At 47.3% G+C, this 24,926-nt stretch overlaps 1 protein-coding gene across 1 annotated transcript; it reads right to left on the minus strand.

The window, feature by feature from the left end:
• Positions 1–21,069: 21,069 nt before the first annotated feature.
• LOC101392318 (forkhead box protein D4-like 1) lies at positions 21,070–23,244 on the minus strand. Its single transcript, XM_087444518.1, is given in 2 exon segments — positions 21,070–21,700; positions 21,703–23,244. Coding segments are annotated over 2 exon segments (1,326 nt in total). The 5' UTR covers positions 23,008–23,244; the 3' UTR covers positions 21,070–21,679.
• Positions 23,245–24,926: the final 1,682 nt, after the last annotated feature.

A 24,926-nucleotide genomic window follows, 5' to 3' on the forward strand; every position in this document is an offset into this window, starting at 1 on the left:
ACTCTCCTATCTCCCTTCTCCTACAGAAACACTCTTTAATTTGTTTCTCCCTCAAGAGCACATCCTCCCTCTCCTTTCCGACTTCAGCCAACATCTGGAATTCTCTGTTCATACCCACCCCCTCGATGGTCTCTCCTCCCTTCTCCCTTCAACCCCGCACAGTCTGGGTGCCTCTCACAGCGGTCACACAGAAAGCCATTTCCTTGGTCCGTAACCAACTCAAACTCTGAATTGCTTTGAGCCCTGGGCCACCGCCTCCTCCTCCTTTAAATCCTCTCCTGCCTTGATTTCTCTGGCACTCGATGCTCCCAGTCTCTTCTGTCTCTTTTCAGGTCTTCCTGGGCTGCTTGGCCAGTTCCTCTTCCTCTGCCGCCCTCATACATCCAGGCACAGAGCAGCTCCTTAGCCTCTTTCCTGCGTTCCAGCTGGTGTCCTCTGAGGCCCCTCCTGTCCCCAGACTGGAGCCTGTTTCGGGGGGTGGCTCCCTTCCCGCCCACGGATCCTTAGCTCCTGCCACCCATGGTTATTACAAGTGCCCGCCTATTCCTCAAACTCTTCCCGTTATGATTTCCCAGCGTTGGCCGTTTGTTACCTGTGTGAACCTGGGCCTCAGTGTCCTCCTGTGTAAAACAAGGAGCCTGAGCTCAGTGTACCTCCTGTGTCCTTTCTAGGTGTGTGGTTCTGGTATTGTTCCTCTCCACAAACTCAAAACTCTTCAAGGTGGCATTCAAAGACCTCCGCTCTACGAACCCAGGCTTCTCTCTCCGCCTCCCCACCCCATGTAAACTCCACAGGCCTCTCATCCTTGCCCTGAAACAGACCCGGAGGTGCTTCTCTGCCAGGAACGCCTCTCCTTTATCTCCAGTCTGCCTGCCAAGGTCCTGACTCAACTCAAAAAATCTTCAGTCCTCCACGCAGTTTCCCCATCTGAAAACCACTCCCCTCCTGTAGCACCTGAGAGCTCATCCTAGCCCCTGGGATGGTCGACTATTGGCAGGGCCCCATGCACGTGTGCGTGCCCGGCCGTCTGCCTGGGAAGGGCTGAAGGCGAGTCAGCCTCCAGACCTGGAGCCAGACAGAGTGGGGGTGTATTGTATATACTTCTCACTTGATGTATATTATGATGTTTTGACATCTTCAAAACCCTTTCTAGCTGGGAGAGACTGCACCTCCCAGGGTAGCCAGTACTAGAGACAGCCAAGGGCCACCAGGAGCATGCCTTATCATAGGCAAACTAACCAATTCAGAGCTATCCCTCGTCTCTCTGGCCCCTACAACCCAGGAAACAATATTCCTCTACCTTAATCACCCCAGGGCCAGGTACCAGGCAACTGGAGACCACCCTGTGGCCCAAAGACCGTCAAAATTATTCAGACTAGCCAACCTTAAACTGTACACTCTGCCCCACCTCGCCTTTCCTGCAGAAACGCCAAAAAAAGCCGTGGCCTAAGCTCTCCCCTTGCTCCTGTCTTCTGCCTCCAGACTGCTCTGGTGTGTGCCCCTAAGTGTTAGTTCTTAATACTGTTGTCATTTTTATTATTGGTTTATTTTTCTATCCGTGGCGCACAGCAGCCTACACTGAAAGCAAGAGGTGACATGATGGTTCTAAGAAGGAATGGAAGCAGACCTGGTCATCTTTTTGAACGAGTACAAAGGCAGCTCCAGATTGCCTTTTTAAAAATTAATTTTAGGGGCCACAGTGTGGTGGGGCAGGGCAGGGTACGGAAACTTAATTTGCATAGAACATTGCATGAGATTTTTTTTAAAAATTGATATTCAGTATCGGAAAATGTGGTAGGTGGAAGCTGGTGGAGATTGTGAGGGAAGCTCAAGAGGATTACAGCAAGTTGAACCCATGGTACCATCTATGGCAAAACAAGAACAAGATCAATAAATAGTAATAGTCACATGGCCTTAAATGTCATAGATGGTCAAACAGATTATGCACCAGTTGTCCCAAAGAAATGTCTGCTTGCCCCTCAGGCCCACCTCCACCCTTTCCCTAAGTCAGGGAGTAAACCCTGGTGCTTCCCACCACTCTGTACCATAAGGTCAGGAGGTGCTACGAACTGAATGTTGTGTCTCCTCAAAAGTCATAGACTGGGGCCGGCCCCGTGGCTTAGTGGTTAAGTGCACGTGCTCCGCTACTGGCGGCCCGGGTTCGGATCCTGGGCGCACACCGACGCACAGCTTCTCCGGCCATGGTGAGGCTGCATCCCACATAAAGCAACTAGAAGGATGTGCAGCTATGACACACAACTATCTACTGGGGCTTTGGGGAAAAAAAGGAGGAGGATTGGCAATAGATGTTAGCTCAGAGCCGGTCTTTCTCAGCAAAAAGAGGAGGATTAGCATGGATCTTAGCTCAGGGGTGATCTTCCTCACCAAAAAAAAAAAAAAAAGTCATAGACTAAAACCTAATCCCCAATGTGATGGTAGTGGGAGGTGGATCCTTTGGGAGGTGATTAGGTCATGAGGGTGGAGCTCTCATGAATGGGATTAGTGCCTTTATAAGAGACCCCTGAGAGGCTCCCTTGCCCCTTCTGCAATGTGATGACATAGCGAGAAGATGACTCCTACTTCAATGCTGGAAACCAAGTAAGCCCTCAATAAATATTTGTCATATGGATAAACTGGAAAACCTAGCCATGTCACATGGTAATGAGGCAGCAGACCCTCTTGAAGCAAGAAACCTAAGTTCTAGATGTGGTGACACAAAAGTAGTAAGGGAATGACCTCTACAAATTATACTTCTCTCTGAGCCTTAGTTTCCCAACATACAAGAGTTGGGCATGGCAAAATCCTGCTACAGGTATGGTCACTCACCCGAGCCCATGCCCCTTAGATTATCTAATGACCGCAGCTCTCTTTCTCTCTGGACAAGACCTCAGAGTCTTTTCCAGCCCAATGCTCTTAGCAGCCACTACCAATTGGTCAGAGATGACCCTCACAGCGAACCCAATTTGTCATCCCTTATAAGATTCCTTTCAGCTTTAAAATCCCATGATTCAAATCTAATCAAGTCCCTTTGTCCAAATGGAGGCACATGTTACTGCAAACTCAACCAGTCAAATACTGCAGGAAATCATACGGCTCAGAGTCAGGTGAGCCCCGCTGGCTCCCTTCTGAGGTGCTTCTACAGCAGAGGCAGCCAACTGGTTACACCGGCTTTAATCCTAGCAAATATTTTTCACCAAAATACTAATTCAGTGCTAGATTTTTCAGGCTCTTTCAAAGGCTGCTACATCTGATCCTTTGAGTAAATCCCATCATGTAGAAGCTTGGACTCCATTCATAAATACCCCAGCCTTAGGGCTTAAAACTAATCTGGCCTGGCTTTGAGCCTTTAAATCACTCTATATCTTCTGGCCAATAAGAATGAGTGGCTGAGGTCCCTGATTTAATTATGGTCTTCTGGATCCTGAACCCTTTGGGCTCATCCCTCCTCAAGCATCCGTTCCTGACCTGTCCTGACCTCTTCTTATGTGTCCTAAGCTTCCTTGTCTCTGATCTGATTTGGATGCTCCTCTTTCCTACAACATGCACTCACTGCTCAGAACATGTCATCTTTCAGCCACTCCAGGTAACAAGCCCAGTCTAATCCATCCTTAAGTCAGGAACACAACCCCATAGAGGCCCATGACACTGGCATTTCTGCTGAGGGAGAGAAATACACAGATATCCAGATACAGAGCAGGATGATGAAAGGCCCCAAAGTCCCATGGAGCGTCGTGGAAGACTACTCACATCTCTCTATTTCAACTTCCTCTCAAAACCACTAACAGGAGTTCTTTTTAACGCATAAGGACAAAGAAGACTGGAGAAGAATCATCAGCAGAGAAGAGAAGTCAACAGAATTTTAGAAACTGAAAATGGATGAGCAGTAACTGTCCTAGACAGGCAGAGAGTATGAGCTAAAATAGGGCCTTATTACACGTGCCCTATAACAGGAGACTTATGAAAATTACGGAAAATGTCTTCAACTTTATGTTAAAAGTTACAGAAACCTTGTTCAGATACCTGTGATGAAAACAACTTCCTTTTCATTTGTGCTATCAGAACATCTTAAAGTCATCACCAATGACTCTATAATCTTCTTCTGTCTCCATATCTCACAATGATGGTGACTTGGGGTACCTGAGGGGCTCTAAACCCCCATAAACTCCAGTGACCCACTGCCAAAGTCACCCCAAATAAATACATGATGGAAAATACAAGACAACTCCCCAACCCTCCAACCCTTCACGCCAAATCACCCAAGCTCCTCTCCCTTCTGTGCAAATTTTGAATCGACCACAGGGGTCTTAGGTACTGACTCTTACTCCTTATTATTCTGCCTCAAATTAATGTCCCTCCCTCCTTTGAAATTCATTCTCATGCCCATTCTGTGGAATCGTGCTTTCATTCATATTTTGGTTTTGCCCCTGGACCTAGTTAAAAGCTGTTCCTCAAGCTCCCTGTCTCAGCCTTTGTGGTATTTGCCACAGGATGCCTGCTAGGTAATACCATTCAGAGCTGGCTCTCAACACAAGTGGAGGGCATAACAGTTACGCTTATTTTTGTGAAGGCTTTTCTGGACATATATCTGAGATAACTTTATCAGAGATATGCCTTCTTTGAGGCTGTAATTTAGCACAGACAGGGTTTAGGGAAGTTGGAGGCCTGGAAAGTTAATATATCTATTAGACAGTCTTTCTCAAGAGAGTCATGGCTGAGTGCTTGATTGCCGTCAGAGGGCCTAAAATGTTCCCAGAAGTGCTGCTGAGTAAACAGGAAGCCATGAACGTTGCGCTCAGATATGCAAAAGTCAGAACTTATATGTGGAGGGGAAAGTCCTGACTTCAGCTTGTACTGAATTGCCCTGAGTTTATGCTGTGTGGTGTAATAAAAATAGCAAGAGCTTTGAATTTCTGGATACAGGTTTGAGGCCCAAGTCTACAAATTACAACCTGTGCAATCTTACTTAGTCTTTCTGGACCTCAGTTTCCTCAGCTGTAAAACAGAGGCGATAATAACAGCAACCTCGCACGCCTGTATCAAGAATTTTACACAACATATGGTAAAATGTGCAGTACAATGTTGATTACACAGCAAGCCCTCAGTAAGTGATGGGTGTTGTTTTTATGCTCACTTGGGTAAAGGCTCATTTCACTTCCATGTGGAAGTGAGTCTCAAGAGCACCTATGGGAGAGTCAAGATTTGCCCAAAAAATAGCTTAAAATCTTCTCATACACTTCAATAAGTTTGATTCAGTTGAAGTCTCCACAGCTCTGGGTCCTATAATGGAGAACAGGCAAAAAGGTTATAAGAGCAGGAGTCACTAATCAACTACTAGAACTCTAGAAGAGAGTCTCTGATTTCCAAGGAGAATAATATCTCAATGGGACCAGGAGGAGTTCCATGCAAAATGTGCTCTGATGGAAGAGGTAAACAAGTAATTTTCAATCCAGCTGCACATAAAAAATCCAAACCATTAATTTGGAATTGCTAGAAATGGGGCCCAGCATCAGAGTATTTTTAGGAGTTTTCCAGTGACTTGAGTGTGCAGCCTGGATGAAAATCCACTAGGCTTTTTAAAAAATGAGCTACTGGATGGAGTATAAAGATTTACTCATTTAAATGTCTCAAATTTCTTCCAAATCACCTGAGTCTCAGCATAGTTGCTGCTAAATCACTTTCTGAAAAGTGGCCAAAAACCTGGAAACAACCAAGATGTCCTTCAGTGGGTGAATGGATCAATAAACTGTGGTACATCTAGACAATGAAATATTACTCAGCACTGAAAAGAAATGAGCTATCGAGCCATGAAAAGACATGGAGGAAACCTAAATGCGTGTTACTAAGTGAAAGAAGCCTATCTGAAAAGGCTACATACTGTATGATTCTAACTATCTGGCATTCTGGAAAAGGCAAAACTATGGAGAGAGTGAAAAATTAGTGGTTGTCAGGGGTAGGGGTAGGGAGAGATGAATAGGCAGAGCACAGAGGATTTTTAGGGCAGTGAAACTACTCTGTATGATACTATGATGGTGTATACATGTCATTATACATTTATCCAAACCCATAGAATTTACAACACTGGGAGTGAACTGTAATGTAAACCATGGTCTTTGGGTGATGATGATGCGTCAATGTAGGTTCATCAATTTTAACAAATGTACCATTCTGGTGGGGGATATTGATAACGGAGGAAATTATGCATGAGTAGGGGCATATGGGAAATCTCTGTACCTTCCACTCAATTTTGCTGTGACCCTAAAAGTCTATTAAAAAAAGAAAAAGGAAAAAAAAAGGAACCGACCATCTAACGCAAAAACCTTTAGGCCAAAGTCATGGAGATAAAGATCCCAAGAAGCACCAGGATGCACCAAGCATGACTGCCTCACATTACCTGAGTATGTTGAGACCAAAGGAAGGAGACAGCTCCAAGCCCAAAAGAAGGGGTGGGTCTGTGGCTGAAGAAACAGGTAAACTAAGGCTCCAAAAAGGAGATGGAACAGAAGCAAACAGAAAATCTGGAAGTAGAGCAGAGGCCACTTTGGCAGGAAGACATGAAGATGCAGAGTAAGGGAGTCATCGAATGACTCTGTGGACAGCACATGCGGCCATGGCTTCCCTGACACGCAGCCTGGTCTCTCCTGCTGAAGGGCTTGCTCTGGACACCAGCACGTCACACAGATGATAACACCGTGAAATTTATTTTTAATTGCTGTGGGTGGTGGTTGTCTTTCTAACAGGCACAGAGTAAAAATGCACTTCCTTGCTCTCTTTGAAGTGAGGCATGGTCGTGCGATTTGATCTGGCCAACGAAAGGTGAACGAAAGTGACCCAGGCACTTCCACGGGAAGATTTAAAAGCCATTGCACAGTTCACCACACCTGGGTCACTGACTAAGGATGCCCCATGTTAGAGCAAAAATTAAACTTTTGCTGTGTTAAGCCACAGAGATTTGGACGTTGTTTATTACTGCAGCATAACTAGTTTCTATTGATTAATACTCTACAGTTTGGGATTACAAATGGAACTCCTCCATGTCAGGGTTTCTCAACCTCAGTACGATTGACACTTGGGGCTGGATAATGCTGTGTGGTGGGTGTTATTCTGTGCACTGTATGATGTTGAGCAGCATCCTTGGCCTCTACCCACTAGACACCAGTAGCACCCTTTCCCCTGTTGGTGTGACAATCAAAAACGTCTCCAGACAGTATGATTCCACTTATAGGAGGCACCTACAGTAGTCAAATTCATGGAGACTGAAAGTAGAATGGTGGTTGCCAGGGGCTGGGGGGAGGAGGGAGTTATTGTTTAATGGGTACAGAGTTTCAGTTTTGCAAGATGAAAAGGGTTCTGGAGATGGATGGTGGTGATGGTTGCACAACAATGTGAACGTACTTAATGCCACTGAACTGTACACTTAGAAATGCTTAAAATGGTAAACTTTATGAGTGTTTTGCCACAATTTTTTTAAATGGAGGAACAAAAATGTCTCCAGACCTTGCCAAATGTCCCCTGGGGGGAAAATGGCTCCTGGTCGAGAACCACTGTTGTGCCTGTAGCTGCAACTCATCAAAACGTCTGTGTGAAAACACAGGGCTGGGGCTCGGCCCTGTTTACACCATGAAGGGTTAGAATCTCAACTCTCCTGAAATGGTTTATATCGACTCTGATTTTACATGATGATTACACAGTTTTATCCAGTCCTGCCTATGGACCCACAACTGATGTGATAGAAATAAACCCTGTTTAAAACTCTTACTCTTTTCCCTCCATTTGATAAACAGAGTTCACTAGGGATTCCATTCAGAATAATTATTCCTAAACCCACTGGTTCCTCATGCAGAACTCTAAGGTTAAGGGGTCCAATCTTGAAATGAGTCGAAGGAAAAAAAATGGGAGGCTAGAGGGGCTGCTCAACAGGTTTGTGATTCTGTCATTTGGCAAGTGTTTGTGGTTTTCCCTTTTTGAATTCATCTTGAGGAGTATTTCTCAAACCTGAGGAATAAATTAAGGCCAACACAGGGGTCCAAATGTGACTGGCTCTGCTTGCCATGAATCAAATTCTGTACCGACATTGAAGCAGCAGAGGGCTTCTGACATCCACCTCCATCACCCTCCCTGGGTTATCTCAGAAAACCCTCTTTATATCTCAATGTTGAGATATAAATACATTCTGACCCCTCCACCCTTTTCCATAACAACCCCTCCAGAATGCTACAGTCTAGGACCATTTCATAGAGGGTAACATTACTGCTGGCTGAAGACTTCATCTCAAAGTCAAGGGCTGGCACCCTTGATTACAGGGCTTCTCTCTCTGGTCTTCACGAACATTCTTCAAGTTGACATTGAAACTGCTCCCCCAAAGTCCTGTAATAGGCATGAACAGATTACCCTCCTCTTCTTGGTTCCCATGGCCAGAAACCTTAACTAATCCTCTACCCACAAAGTAGGACTAGTTTCACAAGCTGTTGTTTCAGCTGCGCCTGCAACATCTGCTCTTGATTTGCTTGCTCAACACCTCCAACATGCACAGAGCTGCATTGTCATGCTTCACCCCGCTCAGCTTTTTGCCCCCTCCACCCTCAAACACATCTGCATCTGCACACACCCGTCCCACCCCCTCCCATGCCCAGTTCTGCCCACCGTTGATCCATCCACCTGTGCTCCAGCCTCCAGCCCCTCAGGAGCTTGCAACATCAATTACTTGCTCTCCGTCCAGAATCTTAAACCTCTCCATCCCTAAGGCTCCTTTGTTTATTCAACAGAGTAACATGTTTAAGCCTCTTCCATCTTGGGAAAAAAAAAAATCTTCCCTTTATTCCTGTCTCTCTCCAGCTTCTTAAAGCAAAGTCTACAGTCTTTCTGGCTACTTATTTAGCCCTGTACTGGGTTGATCTGTGCCCCCCCTCCCCAAAATTGATGTCCTTCCCAGGAACCTCAGAATGTCATCTTATTTGGAAATAGGATGGTTGCAGATATAATTGGTTAAGTAAGGGTGGGCCCCTAATCCAATAGGACTGGTGTCCTTACAAGAAGAGAAGAGACACGGAGAATGCCACCAGATGATGGAGGCACGGATTGGAGTGAGGTGTCTACAAGCCAAGGAACGCCAAGGATTGCTGGCAGCACCAGAAGCTAAGAGAAAGGGATGGAACAGACCTTTTCTCAGGGATTCAGAGAGAGCATGTCCCTGCCAAGTCCTTGATTTCAGACTTTTAGGTCCAGAACTCTGAAAGAATGAAGTTTTGTTGTTTTAAGCCACTTAGTTTGTGGCGCTTTGTTACGTCAGCCCCAGGAAACTAATCCACCCCTTCAGTCAACACAATTCTCCTTCCAGCTCCAAGACTCTTCCGCATGTGACCTACTGCAGCCAAATCCAGACTTTATTTTATTTGACCTTTCTGGGGCACGTGCTACCCATTTATTTCTCATTGATGCTCCTCTCCTTCTGTGTCTGTATTGTCACTGGCCCTTGCTTCTCCTCCTGCATCCTTCTCAGCTCCTTCCCGCCTCCTCCTCAGGTAGCCACCTATTGAGTAGAGGTGTCCCTGGGCTCATCCCCACCTCTATTCTCACTCTACTCATGCTCCCCTGAGATCTCGTCCAAACACCAGCTCTCCTACCACCTGCATGCTGATGACTCCCCAAACCCCAGCCCAAAACTCTCTCCTGAGTTCTCGTTTTGAATTTCCTGCTGCCTCCTGGACATTTCCAAGGGCGCTTGTACAAGCCCCTCAGATGCTACACGGCTAAGACAGAAGTCATCATCTAGAATCCTCCTCCCCAAATAAACCTGCTTCTCCTCCCATAACCCTCTGTCCACGTAGGGCCACAGATCGGATGCTTGGCATCTTCCTGGACACCACACTGTGGTCACCCAGGCCACAGGACACTACCCGTGAGGGTCTGGGGACTCCATCCCCGTCTCTCCATCCTGCTGCTGCTGCAGCGTTAGCTCAGACTCTTGTCACCTCTTGTCACTAGTAGAAATTCCCACTGAACCCCACTTTACTGCTGCTCTCAGGGAGATAAGTCACTTGAGATAAGTCACTTCCCTGCTTCAGATGCTTCAGAGGCCCCTGGTTCCCTGCAGGACGATGTCTTGAGCACCCCTCAGCTTGGAATAACAAGGCCTCTTAGCACTTGGCTCTCAGGAGTGTAAAGTGAAGGGACTCTGGATTCAATTCCAGGATCTATCACATACTTGCTGTGTGGCCTTGGGTAACATACTTAACCTCTCTGTGCCTCAGATTAGATTCCTCCTCTGTAAAATGGGGATAATAATAGTACCTACCTCACTGGGCTGTTGTAAAGATTAAATGAGCTAATACATTTAAAACGCCCAGAACTGCATCCAGCATGCGGTCAGTGAGCACTACGTATTAACTGCTACTGCTGTAAGTACCACCTTCTCCCCTCCTGTCCTCCCAGCTCCGCAAATGCAGAGTGCTCCAGCCAGAGGCACTCCCTAATCACTCTGTGCTCCGCTGGCTCTTGGCCTCCACACACACTGCGTGGACTACCTTTTCCCTCCCCCCTCTCATCCCCAGCACCCAATGAACACACCTCAAGACCCATCCCTGCCGTGACGCCGCCTTAACCACCCCTCCACCAGAGTTAGATGTGCTCTTCCTTGGGCCCTCGTCAGTTCCTTGTGCTCTCCTCTCTAGAGCACAGATCACACCAGATTATAGGAACTGCCACCTGCCTCTCTGTCAGCTCCTTCAGGCAAGGACTTGGCCTTCTTGATCTCGGCAAGGCCAGCTCCTGGCACACAGCAGGCTCAGTACAGGCTGTGGAATCCAGCAATGAGCTGTATGAGGACACAGAGTAGAGGCAGGTACAGACATGTCCCAGGTGGCCTGGGACAGTCCGGTGTAGGCCAGGGTCCTGATATAATGATTAACAGCACCCCCTTTCACTCTCAAGAGTGTCTCGGTTTGGATAATAAATTATAAGGTCACTCTAGGTATTAGAGCTGTGACTCTCACCCTATCGGACCCAACCCTCCCTTTGTTTAATAACTATTTAGGAAGGCCCCACATACTATCCTTAAATAAAATTGATAGGGCCGGCCCCATGGCTTAGCGGTTAAGTGCGCGCACTCCGCTGCTGGCGGCCCGGGGTTCGGATCCTGGGCATGCACCGACGCACCGCTTCTCCGGCCATGTTGAGGCCGTGTCCCACATACAGCAACTAGAAGGATGTGCAACTATGACATACAGCTATCTACTGGGGCTTCGGGGGAAAAATAAATAATAAATAAAATTATGAAAAAATAAATAAAAAAATAAAAATAAAATAAAATTGATAGATAATAGAAGCTGAATAGAATAGAATTACCAAATAATCAATGTAATGCCCTAAATGGAACGTTAAATGGAAAGTAAAGGAGATTTAAAGGAAAATAGCTTAAAATAAAATTGTATGTATTTTGATGTATAAATGCTGGGGTAAATGACATACTTCTGACCAAGATGGAGTAATAGAAACCAAAATCAACCTCCCACCTGAAACAACTAAAAAAACTGGAGAAAATATATGAAACAATGGTCTCTAAGACACTGGAATCAAGCACCAACAAACAGTGATCCCCCAGAGATGGGAAACAAAGGAAGCAAGCCCTACAGTGGTGCCACCTTACTGCCTCGTGAGGGTCTCCAGGACAGCACAGGGAGGGGGGTGCAGACAGGGCCCCGAGATCACAACAGTGCCACCTTACTGCCTCATGAGGATCTCCAGCACAGCACAGGGAGGGGGATGCAGACAGGGCCCCAAGGTCTCCCTGAGTGGAGAGCACAGAGCTGGGAGTCTGTGAAGGCCAAGGTGGTGAGAATTCACAGGGCAGAGCGCTGGGGAGGAGAGCGCTGCTCAGGGAGCTCCAGAGAGCTGCGGGGAATACTCTTCCCCCTCAAGTATTCAGCAGAGTATCCATCAGAGCGTGCAGGGGAGAAAACTCCCTACACTGGAGAAAGAACCATCCACAGGATTAAAGGGAACAGCACCAGGTGCTCACGTGGGGCCAGGAATTGTGCCTGTTGCCATCAGCCACAGTGGAAAACCTCATCATTCACAGGCATTGGGTAGAGTACTCAGATGGGGTTTGCCTCAGCAGTGGGGCAAAACAGCCCCGGACCAAATGCTATTCTTGTTGCCTAATAAAGCAAGATCTGAAAGGATCAAACTCTTTCTGAGTAACTTAACTGTGCGATAGAACAAAGCCCAAGAATATTTCTACAAACACAAAAATATCAAGTGTCCAACAAGGTAAAATTCACAATGTCTGTCATCCAATCAAAAATTATCAGGGACGTGAAGAAGCAAGAAAATATGACACATAATGAGGATAAAAATCAATCAAAACCAATCCAGAAATGACACAAATGATAGAGTTAGTATATAAGTACATTTGAACAGGTACGTAACTGTATCCCATATGTTCCAGAAGCTAGAGTTAAGACTGACCATTTTAACTAGAACATGGAAGATACAAATAAAGACCCAAATTGAACTTCTAGAGATGAATATCATAACGTGTGAGATGAAAAATACACTGAATGGGATTGACAGCAGAGTAGACACTGCAGAATAAAAGAAAAGTAGATTTAAAAACATAGCCACAGAAATTATCCAAATAAAACACAGAGAGAAAAAAATACTGAAAAAAAAATTAAGAGCATCAGCGAGCCGTGGACAACTTTAAACAGCTTGGTATATGTGTATCTGGAGTTCCTTGCGGGGAAGAGGGACAGAAAAAATACCTAAATAAAAGTTGAAATTCTTCCAAATGCTCAAGTCAGACTAATGTAGAGTCATATGGTTACATTTAAACACGTAAATTATCATGAAAGTGACAGCTGCAAATGCAGACCATCGCAGGAGTTACACTGGTGATTTGAATTCAGATACTAGATGGGGTTTTCTTCCTCGGGTAGGACTCTCTGGTATATTTCAGGATGTTCATCAACCCTAAACCTCACCCAATAAATGTCAGTAATGCCTCCCAATCTCTGTGCCCCAAAACCAAAAATCACTCCCTCGAGTGTGGCGCCACTTCTTTGAGAACCACTGGTCTAGAACAGATGGGGGCCTGGCAAACTGTAGCCTGCCCGTGGCTGCATTTGTACGGCCTGGGAGCTAAGAACGGTTTTACAGTTTTCAAAGGTTGTGAAGAGGGGGAGAGAGAGAAGAGAGAAAGAAGAAGAAAAGCAAGAGGAGAGGGGAAGGAGGAGGAGGAGGAGAAGGAAAAGGAGAAGGAGAAGGAAGAGGAGGGGGAGAAAAGAACGCACAGTGACAGATTATATGTGGCCCGTGATGCCTAAAGTAAGATTTTGCTGACCCCTGGTCTAGACTCCAGAGGAAAAAGGATATCATCTGGTCCACTCCCTCAAAGCGCTTATAATCGAATGGGGAGTATATCTGTTAGGATTCCATCAGAGAAGCAGAACCACTCGGATTTATTATAGGGATTAGACTTTATGCAGTTGTGACAGCTGGTGACAACGTCTACAGCAGGCTGATGCCTTTGTGTCTGGTGGTGGCCGGAAGTCACTGCAGGTTGATAGGGCCATCAGTCAGCAAGAAAAGCTGCACAGGAAGTGGGGGAAAGCAAGGATGAACTGGAACTCACCAGAACCAACTGGAACCCATGAAGACAAACTAGAACCCTGTCTCTCACCACCTCCAATCTCATTGATGAGTGACCTGAAGAGGCCGGCACCCTCTGCCACAGAGCTGCACACCTGCCCCCATCCCTCCTACATGCTCTCACAACACCACGGGGTCACCCAGCATTGCACCTAGCACACAGTCCTACAGCTGCCTGCTTCCTTGTCCGTGTCCTCGGCTGGACCCCGAGCCCTGGCATGGGGGCTGCATCTGTCTTGTTCATCGTTGTATCCTTTGCTCCCAGCATGGTACTTAACACAGAGTAATTGCTCAATCAGTATCTTCTGGGTGAATGAGTGAAAAATAAATCTACATATCACGTGGAAATGCATCTGGGCAGAAATGAAGTAGGTGATTCATTCAAGAGAAGGATGCTCCTGTTAGTCTCCATGCACTAACTCTAATTACAGAGGTGCTATGGTTACTGGATGTTATTCTGCCGGGCTTCAGTGGTAGACAAGAGCAGTTTTCTACGTAAACAGACAGAGCTCGCCCAAAGGCGTGTCCTTCACTATGCCGGTGTACCTGCTTGCCCCTCACACCAGAAGGCTGAACTAAACTAGCAGGAGACCTGCGTTGGGAAACTTCTGGCAGGAAAAAAACAGCATGCCTGGTACACCACCCATGTGTGGCAGGAAACACATGATGCTCACCATGTGAAGACTGACCGGGATGCAAGAAAGGATATGAGGCAAGATTCCACCAATACTCAGGGACACATCGCAGCTATTATCATCACTAAATAATAGCCGACATTCACAGAGCATTTAGCCCATGCCAGGCACTACGCTAAGCACTTCACAGGCATTATTTCAAGGAATCCTCACAATGAAATCTGTAATTATCACCACTGGATAGATAGGGAAATGGAGGCTTTGAGAGGTGACCTGGCTTGCCCAAGATTGCAGAGCTAGTGCGAGGCAGAACTGGAATGCAAACCAACACACATTTCATCCAGAGACCCAACTCCTTACTGCCATCTTTCCTTGGCAACTGGGCTAGTCCCTGAGAAAACATGAGTCTGGGTTTTACTTTAACAAACAAAAGCTGTTTCCTTACAGTAGATATTTATATCAAATAATTTTAATAAACATTGGAAATCTATTCCAGGATTAAAGTTTCAAAGCTATTGAATGTTAAATATATTATATATATATTAAAATATATTTGTATATATTATATACAGATATGAAGAATGATCTCATATTAAGTGCTGAATGCAGTGCATCAGGAATTTCAAGCAAACAAAAAATACCCAATAGCATTATATAAAACATCAGCTGCTTACCAAACAGATATTAAATGGTTAAGCGTGACCTATTAATTAAGGTATTACAACATATGAATTCAGCCTTACCTAAAATCTCTATTTGTTCAAGGTGAATAATACGTTTTAAACAATGTTGGGTGCAATAAAGAAAAAATTTTTTTAAAAAGTTGGTAATTTGAATAAGATTTAGATCCATCTAAACTTAAATCAGAGCCCAAAATAGGTACCATGCTTTTACACACATCAATATTATAAATACAAGAGATTAAAATTAATTTCACGTGTATTTTTGACAATATGCTGGGAATTGTTTGAGATATAAATATTAATAAGATTTGGTCTCTACCTTCACAGGGATTCCAAAGAGGGATAACTGCAGAATGAGACAAACAAGATCATAAAAGCCCAGTGCACAATGGAAGAATGAAAATCGAAATGGAAATGGAAATTTTATTTAGCACACATGCTCATTAAACTAATAAGGAGTCCCCCCACCAAAATTGGCTACTTTCAATTTTCATTAAACATATTTCTTATATTCAAGTAAAATTTTTTCTGTCCAGTCTAATTTCTTTCATATCCCGAGTCCCTCCTAAAATGAATTTTCTTCTCATGAGCACAGAATTTATGCTGTTCGCCTACCCCTGACCCTCACTGAATGTTACCACATTTTAGCTTTTTCATTTTAAAATACTAAGCAATATAAAACATAAAACTTTGAAACATAAAATATCTTTGTAACTTCAACTAAAATACCTTTAAAATTAAAAGCTTCATTCATGCCAAAATCAGACTAGATTTAAATCTTTAGATGAAATATTTGATTGGTAATTCTATATTTCTATAAATACATGCAAAATAGCAATCTAGTTCTAAAAGTTGTAAGAAAATGTTATATTTATGTTTAGGAAAATTTCACATAAGCTTTCCCAGACCCATGCTTGTCCTAATAAAAATGTACTTTCTCAACAGTTGACTCGTCAAGGTATCTTGACTACTCCCTGCCCCTCCACAAACAGTATTGTTATTTGCTAATATTCAAAAGTCTAAATAACCTCATCCCTGGGAATATCTTACCATAAAAATATTGCCTGTAACCACAAAATCCAGAATGTCAAATTCTTCCAGACAAACAGTATAGCTTCTTCAACAACAAAAAAGCAATTAAAAAAAGAGGATTAAAGAAACCTAAAAGAGACATAAGAGACCATATCAACCAGACGTAACGGGTAGCTCTTATTTGCAATCTAATTCAAACCAACCAAATAAATAAAAGCAGTTTTAAGACAATTGAGGACATTTAAATATTGCCTGGATAAATTGGTGCTATTAATGAATTATTTAAGGTAGATAATGGGATTGCAGTTAATATTGATGGAATTCTTATCTTTTAGAAAAATGTTCAAAAATATTAGTGGATGAAATGATAGGTTATCTGGGATTTGATTCAAAATAATCCAGTGGGGAGAGGATAAAGATAAAACAAGGTTGGCCTAGCAGATGGGTACACAGAGGTTAATTATATAAGCTTTCTACCTTTGTATATGTTTGGAAGTATCCATTATTTTTAAAAGAAGACTTAAAAATTAAGGGAAAAATACTGCTTGAAATACGGCACAACAGTTACCTTGGATAACACAATAATAGTTACCTTAATTTTAAGAACTATTAGTCATAAAATACGGCTTTAAATATAGATATAGCTATAGATAGCAAAATTACAATATCTGAAGAAAAGGAAATCTCTTATGCTTAATTGAATCTCACAGTTCTCTTTGCCTGGATTTGGGAATAGAAACTGCTTCACTAAATCATAACTATCCCAAAATATTCTTAATTACTTAAGAATTAACTACTGATTTCAATAAACATACTCTTGCATTCTAAGAACAAATAAGAAAATGAAGTTTATATCCAGGTATTTCTTTTATAAACATTCATTTTAACATATAAACCTGGATTATGTTCAGGAAGTTGAGCAACAGAGAACTGGTGTTGAGCTGAATTTCACACTGGATTCCAAATCCTTTTTCTTTTTCTGCACCTAATTTTCCAGAGTTTTTTTGGGTGGGAGAGGCAGCAAATTTTGGTCTTATTAGTTATCGCCTATTTAAATTCTTTGAACCTAGTGGTGTATGTGGACTCAATGAATGCTTAAAACACATTTAAACAATTTCAGCGCTGATGTGAAAAAACAGCCACTAAGACTAAACTATTTTTGTAGAAATTACAGGAAGGTGACATTAGCAATTAGGGTAAGATTACAACTTACACTGGAATCAGCTGTTAACATGGAAAGTCATTTCTGAACATCCTTCCTAAATGCTGGGGGGAATGAGAGCTATGAGTCCCCCACCCTTTCAATAAAATGTGGTAAGGGACGGTGCGAAATCTGAGAAAATGAAATTTGCTTTATCTCGCTCTGAGCCCTCTTAGTTCTTATCGCCCTTTTGATTCTATTCTTTTTCTCGTAGTTTCTGCTGTTTCTCTAGATTTTTCTACCGTCTGTTATTGCATCCAACTCAAAATGAAAGGAACAGGGGCGCCTGGTTTAGGCAGACGGGAGACGGGAGAGGTTCCTGAATCATTAGCTACCTTCCCATGAATAAGCAAGTACCAAACATTTTGGATACCCCAGTGTATGCGGGGACAGGGCGCACAGGATGTTACCACTGTGCCAGATCGCACCTGCGCAGGGCCCGCTGGCCACCGACAGGCACCTAGGTTCGCAGCCTTCGGCCACCTCGAGGGACTCCAGTCGGCCAGCTCCCCAGACGCCCCCTCTCCTTCTCGGCAGGGGCCTCCACCTCCACTCCCATTCCTGAGGGCCCACGACCGTCTGACCTGAGGGTGAACTGCGGGCTGGTCCTTCCCCAGCCCCGCCTCCCCCACCCCGCCTCGCCTCTCCCCGGGCCGCTGCCGCCCAGCTCCCTGGGCACATCACGACCCTTTCACGCCGTCAGGATCCAGTGCTCGGCGCGGGGCGCGAAGTGGAGCGTAAGGTCAAGATTCCGGAGACGAACTGTGGCGTGGCGGGGAGCTGCCTGCCTCCACCGCCGAGGGCGGGCGGCAGGGTGGAGGCGGGGCTCCGGGCCTGCAGGCCGACGGGGGTTCGCGGTACCGCCGGCGCCTACGTCGAGGGGCGCCTGTGTTCTTGGGGAACACGAAGGGAAAGAAAAGGAAAATCGTGCCCAGGAGGAAGGACGCACTCGCAGGACCCTCTCCCGCCTCCTCACTGGCGATCTCGGGTTTAGTGGCATCCTCTAGCTCCGCGGGCCTGGGCGTGGCCAGCTCCTGTCCCGGCCGTGATCTTCGCGCGGCTCCGCCAGGGCGCGTCCCAGGGAAGCGCAGGGCAGAGCCCGGGCCGCTGGGCTGAGGGACTGACGGCGCGCGCGTCCTTCGGGGCATCCCGGTCTTGGGGAGCGAAATGCGCTTCCTGCGTGCCGGGCCAGGGGCCGGGAGCCCGGAAGCAGGATTTGGGGCCCCGGCTCCCTTCCGGCCTTGGCCTCTGCGACCCATGGGAGGGCCAGGCAGAAGGTCGGGGGCGCCCATGGGGTTAGTGGCTCAGAAACCAGACAGGGCCCAGTGCCACCGCCTAAGGGCCCTCGGGCGAGTTTCTTAAGTTTCTCTAAGTCGCATATTTCTTATCTGTAGAACTGGGATTCCGTAGTGTCTTCTTCATTGGGTGCTGGGAGGGTTAAAGGGGAATCCAATGCCTGGCAGACAGGGAGCCGGGGATAACGGTTAGCCGCTATCGTTACTATTATTAGTGTTATTATTAGCAGGCAGGACCCCAGGGAGAGTCGCTTTTCCCGGATTTCTCTCCTGCCCTCGCCCCTGCCTCTCGGCGCCTCCCAGCCCCTTCGCACTTCGTTCCTTTCCCCACGGCAGCTCTGGACTCATCCAGTCTGTCCCGCCTCAAAGAGGACGAGCCCAAGGGTCGAAGACGACCCCAGACCCTCTATCCCTTCGCGCAACTCGGATGACGCGTGCTTTGCGCGCTGGGATTTAAAACGGACCCGCGTTCTTGCCCAAGACCGCGGGCCGAGGTCCCTGCGGGGTGGATAGAAGCCTCAGACCCGGGAGGCGCCCGGACGTCCCTGCGCAAAACCACGGGGACCGGGCCTGAGCTCCAGAGCTGCGGCCCCGCGCTCGGCGCCATGCAGAAGGCGGCCGGGCCCGGTGACCGCGCCGAGCACCACGCGCCCTCTGCACATGCCCGCCGCCGGCCGCTCCTGCCCAGGGGACCGCGGCGCCACCGCAACGCCCGGGACGCGCCAGCCCGGCCGGCGGGGAGGGCTCGGCAGGTGCTCGTCGTTACCGTGGGTTCGTCGTAGCAGCCGCCCCAGGCGCCGGTCGGTTCGGCGAGGGCCCCGCGTGGGCCCCACTTAAGGCCCATCCTCCGCGCAGGCGCCGCGCTTGAGACCAGGTGGACCCAAAACGCCACGTTCGATTGGAGAGCAACGTTTAATTTACAATTCCGCTGAATCAGTGTTTTTCTTGGAAATTCATCGTTCGATGTGTTATCATTAGGCAAAAATTAGGAGCTTGGGGGCCGGCTGGAGCCGCGTTCCGACTCGCGGTCACCCATGTTGGTGGCTGTGCTGGTCTGGCCTGGCGCAAAGGGAAGGAAGAAACTGCGGCGTCTCCTGCGGGGCTTGGGACAAGTCAGGAGAGCCTCGAGGATCAGCTCTGGGCTCAGCGGCGGGCTGTACCTGGCGCTCAGAAGACGTTTGTTGACTGAATAAATGAACTAATGTAAGCCTTGAGACCTGTTCGTGCAAAGGGCAAGAGGGAGTTGGTCTGTGAACGAGCGAGTTCTTGGCATGAAATAGGTTCTCTTTATTCTCGACTTGTTTCCAAACTCTTAGGTTGCCCCAGACCTGCAGAAGTTGCTGAAAGGATCTTAAAGCTGTGGTGCTGAGGGTGAGACAGACTGAGTTCACCATTGGGCAAAGCTATGGAGGAAGAGGTGGATGAAGCGGAAGACGGGGGTTTGGGGGTCGCCTGCAGCCCAAGGTTGGGGGCCTATGTAGGGAACTGGTGGTGCTGGCTATGCGGGCGAAGGCTGCATGTGCAGAGCGGAGGGGATAATCGGAAGCTCGTGTCCCGAGGGCTACCAAGGGTTGGGTAGAGCATCCCCGGATTCGCACCACTGCAAACCTGGAGGAGGTGGGGATTGCAGACAGCACGTGCGGAACAAGTTCGGAGTGAAGGGGTGGAGATGAGAAGCTGCAGTAAAAATGAACCAATTAAAGGGCTGTAAAAACGTGTGTCTACGTCTTCCCTCCCTCCTGTAATGAGAAATTCATAGCTGGGGCTGGGGAGTAGATGAGCGGGAGCGACCTTCTCACACACACAGTGACTTCTTCCAAAGCGGCACGGAATTCAATTCTTTAGAAACAAGAGCCCTGCTCAGAATGGGCACAGGGTCTCTAGAACATTCCTTTCTCTGGGGAATATTTCCCGATGGGCATCTTAGTCGTTTTGTTTCCCTCCCACCCCGTCACCCGAAGCCGAGTAACAGTAAAACTTTTCTGGTTGCAAGGTGCTTTCAGAAATCAATTCTTTTCTAAACAACAACAAAAAGTTCTTTCTGTTCTAAAGAAAGAGATTGGGAGCCCTTAGAAGGCACCTGCCGGGAGAGACAATTTTTAAAACTATAAATGTCCAGGACACGAATGCTTCATTTGATATTTCCCGTTTCCCTGGGCCCGGGATTTGAAAATTCTAATGCTTTCTTAAAAACTGCCTTTTATTTTCCCCGAATAAATGTTGGCCGCTACATTCCAAATTGATCTCAGCTCATCCTCCAGTTTATTCAGGAGAAAAACCAATGTCTCTAGAAAGATGGACAATAAATGGAGAATATATTTAGATTTCCTCCAATTATTTTTATTCTATAGGTTTCATAAATACTAAATCCCATATTTTAAAAAACAGGTTTTTTTCTACTTCAAATTTTTGGAAGTTTTAAAAGCCGTTTTGAGAATGGGCTGTTTCTGGTATCTATAATGAATATGAATTGTCAAACTAAATTGTTTAACTGGGAGGAAACAACTAAGTTTTAAAAGAAGTTTCATTTAGAAAGTGAATAATGAGAAGTAATACAAAATAAACAATGTTCTGTAGTGATTTAACACTTTATTTAGTCTGAATAGTTAGGTTTAATTTTAACACCTCTCCACGAAGGATGGCACATCAGACACACAGACCAGAAATAAATGCTCTGAAATTAAAATTCTGCTTATATCACACATCGATTTCAGGAAGATACAGAGGGCTAAGCATTTTGCGCTTGACTTGGGAATAACACTTGTAGTTCCTAGGGATTGAAGAAGAGGAAACATGTGCACTGGATATTGTATTTTCTTTGTTTTCTTTTAATACCAGAACAAAATGCTCACTCACGTTCATAGTTCCTCTGGAAATGTGCAAATCGGAAAAGCCCTGGAAGCCACAATTGGAGGTTGGAAAAGAAAAGGTGTTGACCATCGGAAGTTACGTTCAGGTTATCTTAAGAGAACAGTATCCAACTTTTCCTTTGTAAGTATTTTGCAACGAACCGAAATTAGCGCTTGCTCTGCTGCGGGATTCAGATGCACACGCCAGGTTCCGTCTGTGCAAGGTGGTGTACGGGAGGGCAGGCGGCGAGGAGAGCCAGAGCCCGGGTCGCTGCGCCCTCCAGCTTGGCTCTAGGTGCGCCCCCTTGGAGTCGGCGCCAGGGCGGGGTGTGGGTACTACTCAAAAGGCCGGCGAGGTTCCTCCTCTCTGCCAGAATGGGCGACCAGCGACGTCAGCCTAGAGCCCTCTGCTCCGAGCTGACACCCTAGCAACGCCGCGGTGGCAGGCAGGTGCCGGCCCAGCAGCGCGCCCTTGCTGGGAGAGCAGCCGTTAGCACAGTCCTGCTGCCGCTGCTGCTGCAAGATCGTCCGGGCAGCGGACGCGGCGGCGGCAGCGGACACATGCAGCAAGGGGGCAGGAGCCTGGGTATGCAACAGGCACGACGGGCGCTGCAGCAGGTGGCAGTAGCCCCACGGGGTCGGGGGCAGGCTCTGCGCGGCCCCAGTATCCCCTCCCCGGACCCCTTGCATGATACTCTCGATGCTGAAAGAGGTGCATCCTCCTCCCGGCCGCGACGCAGGCCCCTTGCCCTCTTCCCAAGACTGGGAGCCCAGCGAGGGCTGCAGCGCCGGAAGGGCGCCGGGGGTCGCCAGGTCCGCGCCTTGCGCTTTTCTCGGTGCCTCAGCGTAGGCCGGGGCCGAGAGCAGCAGGTAGCGAAGGGGATGAGGGTGCAGCAGGGCGCACGGGCGGCTCCCGCGGGCGGCGGCGGGGTAGGCCCCCGGGACAGGCTGCGGCGGGGCCGGGGACCCGAGGAGCAGGCCCGGGTAGGGGCCGTGCAAGGCGGCAGGCGCAGCGAGCAGGGGGAAGGGGTGATGCAGGTGGGCTCCTGGGGGCGGGCGGTGGCGCTTGAAGCGCTTCCTGCGCCGGAGGAAGCTGCCGTTGTCGAACATGTCCTGGGAGGCAGGGTCCAGGCTCCAGTAGTTGCCTTTGCCCGGGTGGCCCGGCTCGCGGGGGATCTTGACGAAGCAGTCGTTGAGCGAGAGGTTGTGGCGGATGCTGTTCTGCCAGGCCGGGAACTTGCGGCGGTAGTATGGGAAGCGGCCGCTGATGAAGGCGCAGATGCCGCTGAGCGTGAGGCGCTTGTGCGGACTCTGCAGGATGGCCATGGTGATGAGCGCGATGTATGAGTAGGGGGGCTTCGCCGGCTGCGGGGCATCCCCAGAGGCCGCCGCAGACCCGGTCGATGCACTGAACGTGTTGCCAAACTCGGTGGAGTCGCTAGGGCCGCCGCCGCTCTCAGTGCGCTCCCGGGGAAGAGCGCCCGCGCCCCGCCGTGTCCCCTGCGGCCCCGGCTGGTGCAGCTGCTCTAGGAATCGCTGGCTCCCCTCGGCCTCCTCGTCTTCTTCCTCCTCCTCTCCCAGGATATCGATCTCTCCGTCTTCCCCGTCGGAGCCCCGGAGGCTGCGCGGCGGTGTGGAGCGAAGGCGCGTAGCTCTTGGCAAGTTCATGGAGGAGCAGGTCCTGCAGACGCAGGGGAGGTGGCGGTCGCTCACCTGGCTCGCGGGGGGCTGGGCTGGAAGCCTGGGTAAAGAGTGTTCCAAGAAGCAGGAACAGTCGTGGTCACCCTTTTAGGTGTTCTGCTTGACTTCTGGTTTGTCCTCCTTTACAACACTGTCCAGCAGAGGCACTTTGCCTTTTATTAAAGCTTCTCCGAGTCCCCGTGTGGTGGACTCCCCCCCTTTGTGCCCCTTCTCTCCCTACCTCAGAGCGCTCCCACTTGCTCACGACGCAGTCCAATGATGAGGGTCCGCTGCGTTACCCGACCCGAGAAGAGCCTTCAGCCGCCGCCTCCTTACACCCACCCGCCACCAAGGAAGATGCTCCAGTCCTCCGGCTTAACCAGCCAATCGGGCCCAGAGTCGCATTAGGATCTGTTAACGCGCTTTTAAAACCGCGCAAATAAAAAGAGGTAGGAAAATAGGATACCCAACAATCTATGGCCACGTCGATATTCAGGCCTGGAGGATAGAAAAGGAAGGCGGGGGAGGCACACACTGAGATGTATACGGTGTTTCATTGTAAAAGAATGTGTAAAAGTACGTTTTGGAGTTTCATAGCTGGTTAATCACCCATTTTCATTGGTGGATTCTGTCCTCATCCAGTATGATGAGGGAAATATTTTTAATGTGCTATTCCAGAGCTCAGGGGTTGTGAGGGGGTGTTTTGTTGTCCCTACCCCCCCTACACCTCAGCTCCCCAAAGTGTTCTCCCTGACTCAAGTGTTCATAAAAGGCTGAAATGTCCTGGCATTATGTTGTGGAAGTTCAGGGTGGAGGGAAAGTGGGAGGGCTAAAGAGAAGTTCCCTTGCCTCAGACTCTCGAACTTCTTTGAACATTTAACCCCAGTATGAAATACATCTTATACTACGATCTTGCATATGCAGACTTTTATAACTAAAATGGGTTTCTCAAAACAAATGATCATTGTTATTTCTTCTTTTTTTAATGGCCATGACCAACTCAATTGATTTTGCCACATACTAACTAGTACAGACCCAGTTTGAAAAACCCTGTTTTCACACAAATGGCCCCACAACTCCAAGGGATACACCCAGTCTGAGAGTCAGTGTCTCTCTCCTCCCTTCCTTCAAAAAAAGTCAACATGAAGAACGTTTACTACAAATACCAAACGTGAAACTTAACTGAGGCAAAGGAGGAGCTGCAGTTTCAGTGTCTTTAAATTTACTAGGTGGTCATTCCTTACTCACACCGCAGCGGAGCGATACGACAGAGAAGCTCTGTTTAACTCACTCACTTGACATCCTTGGAAGTATCAAGATTTTTAGATTTAAATTCAGCTTCATTTAAATCAGCTCAGAGACTAAAGCATCAGTACAGTGGAATATAATTTAATGTGTGCTATATAAACAGGGATCTTATGGTGAAATATTGAGCAACAGTACATATTCATAATACCCACCTCCTTGTGAAAAGAATTTGATGTGGCATCTAAGAAAAATGCAGCATAAAAAAAATTGTATTATGCCATTGAGTGTCACACAGTAATTCTTCCATTAGTGTTTGTAAAATGACAATGAATTTCCAGAGAGAAATCAGAAGCCAACTAAAAGGGTAAAATATAACACAAAGGAGCTGGTCCCTTCAGGGTAAAATTTTGAGAACAGCTTTCTTGCAAATCTTCTTAAAATCTTATCCTCTACTCCTGAGGTTGTTACCCTCTAAGGCTTCTCAGTTATATGTAGCTTAAAATAGGACAAATAACAGAAAGTTTTGAGCCTAACAGATTTGTGTTTGAATCCCAAATTCACCAATTACTACTTGTGTGCTCTACTAAACTAAGCTTCAGGAGGGCTAGGACAGGTGTCTTATTCAAACTTAGATTCCCAGGTGCGTCCCCCTCCACCCC

Source organism: Ceratotherium simum, chromosome 20 (assembly GCF_057802395.1).
Source record: "Ceratotherium simum simum isolate JZ-2026a chromosome 20, ASM5780239v1, whole genome shotgun sequence".
Classification (NCBI taxonomy): Eukaryota; Metazoa; Chordata; class Mammalia; order Perissodactyla; family Rhinocerotidae; genus Ceratotherium; species Ceratotherium simum.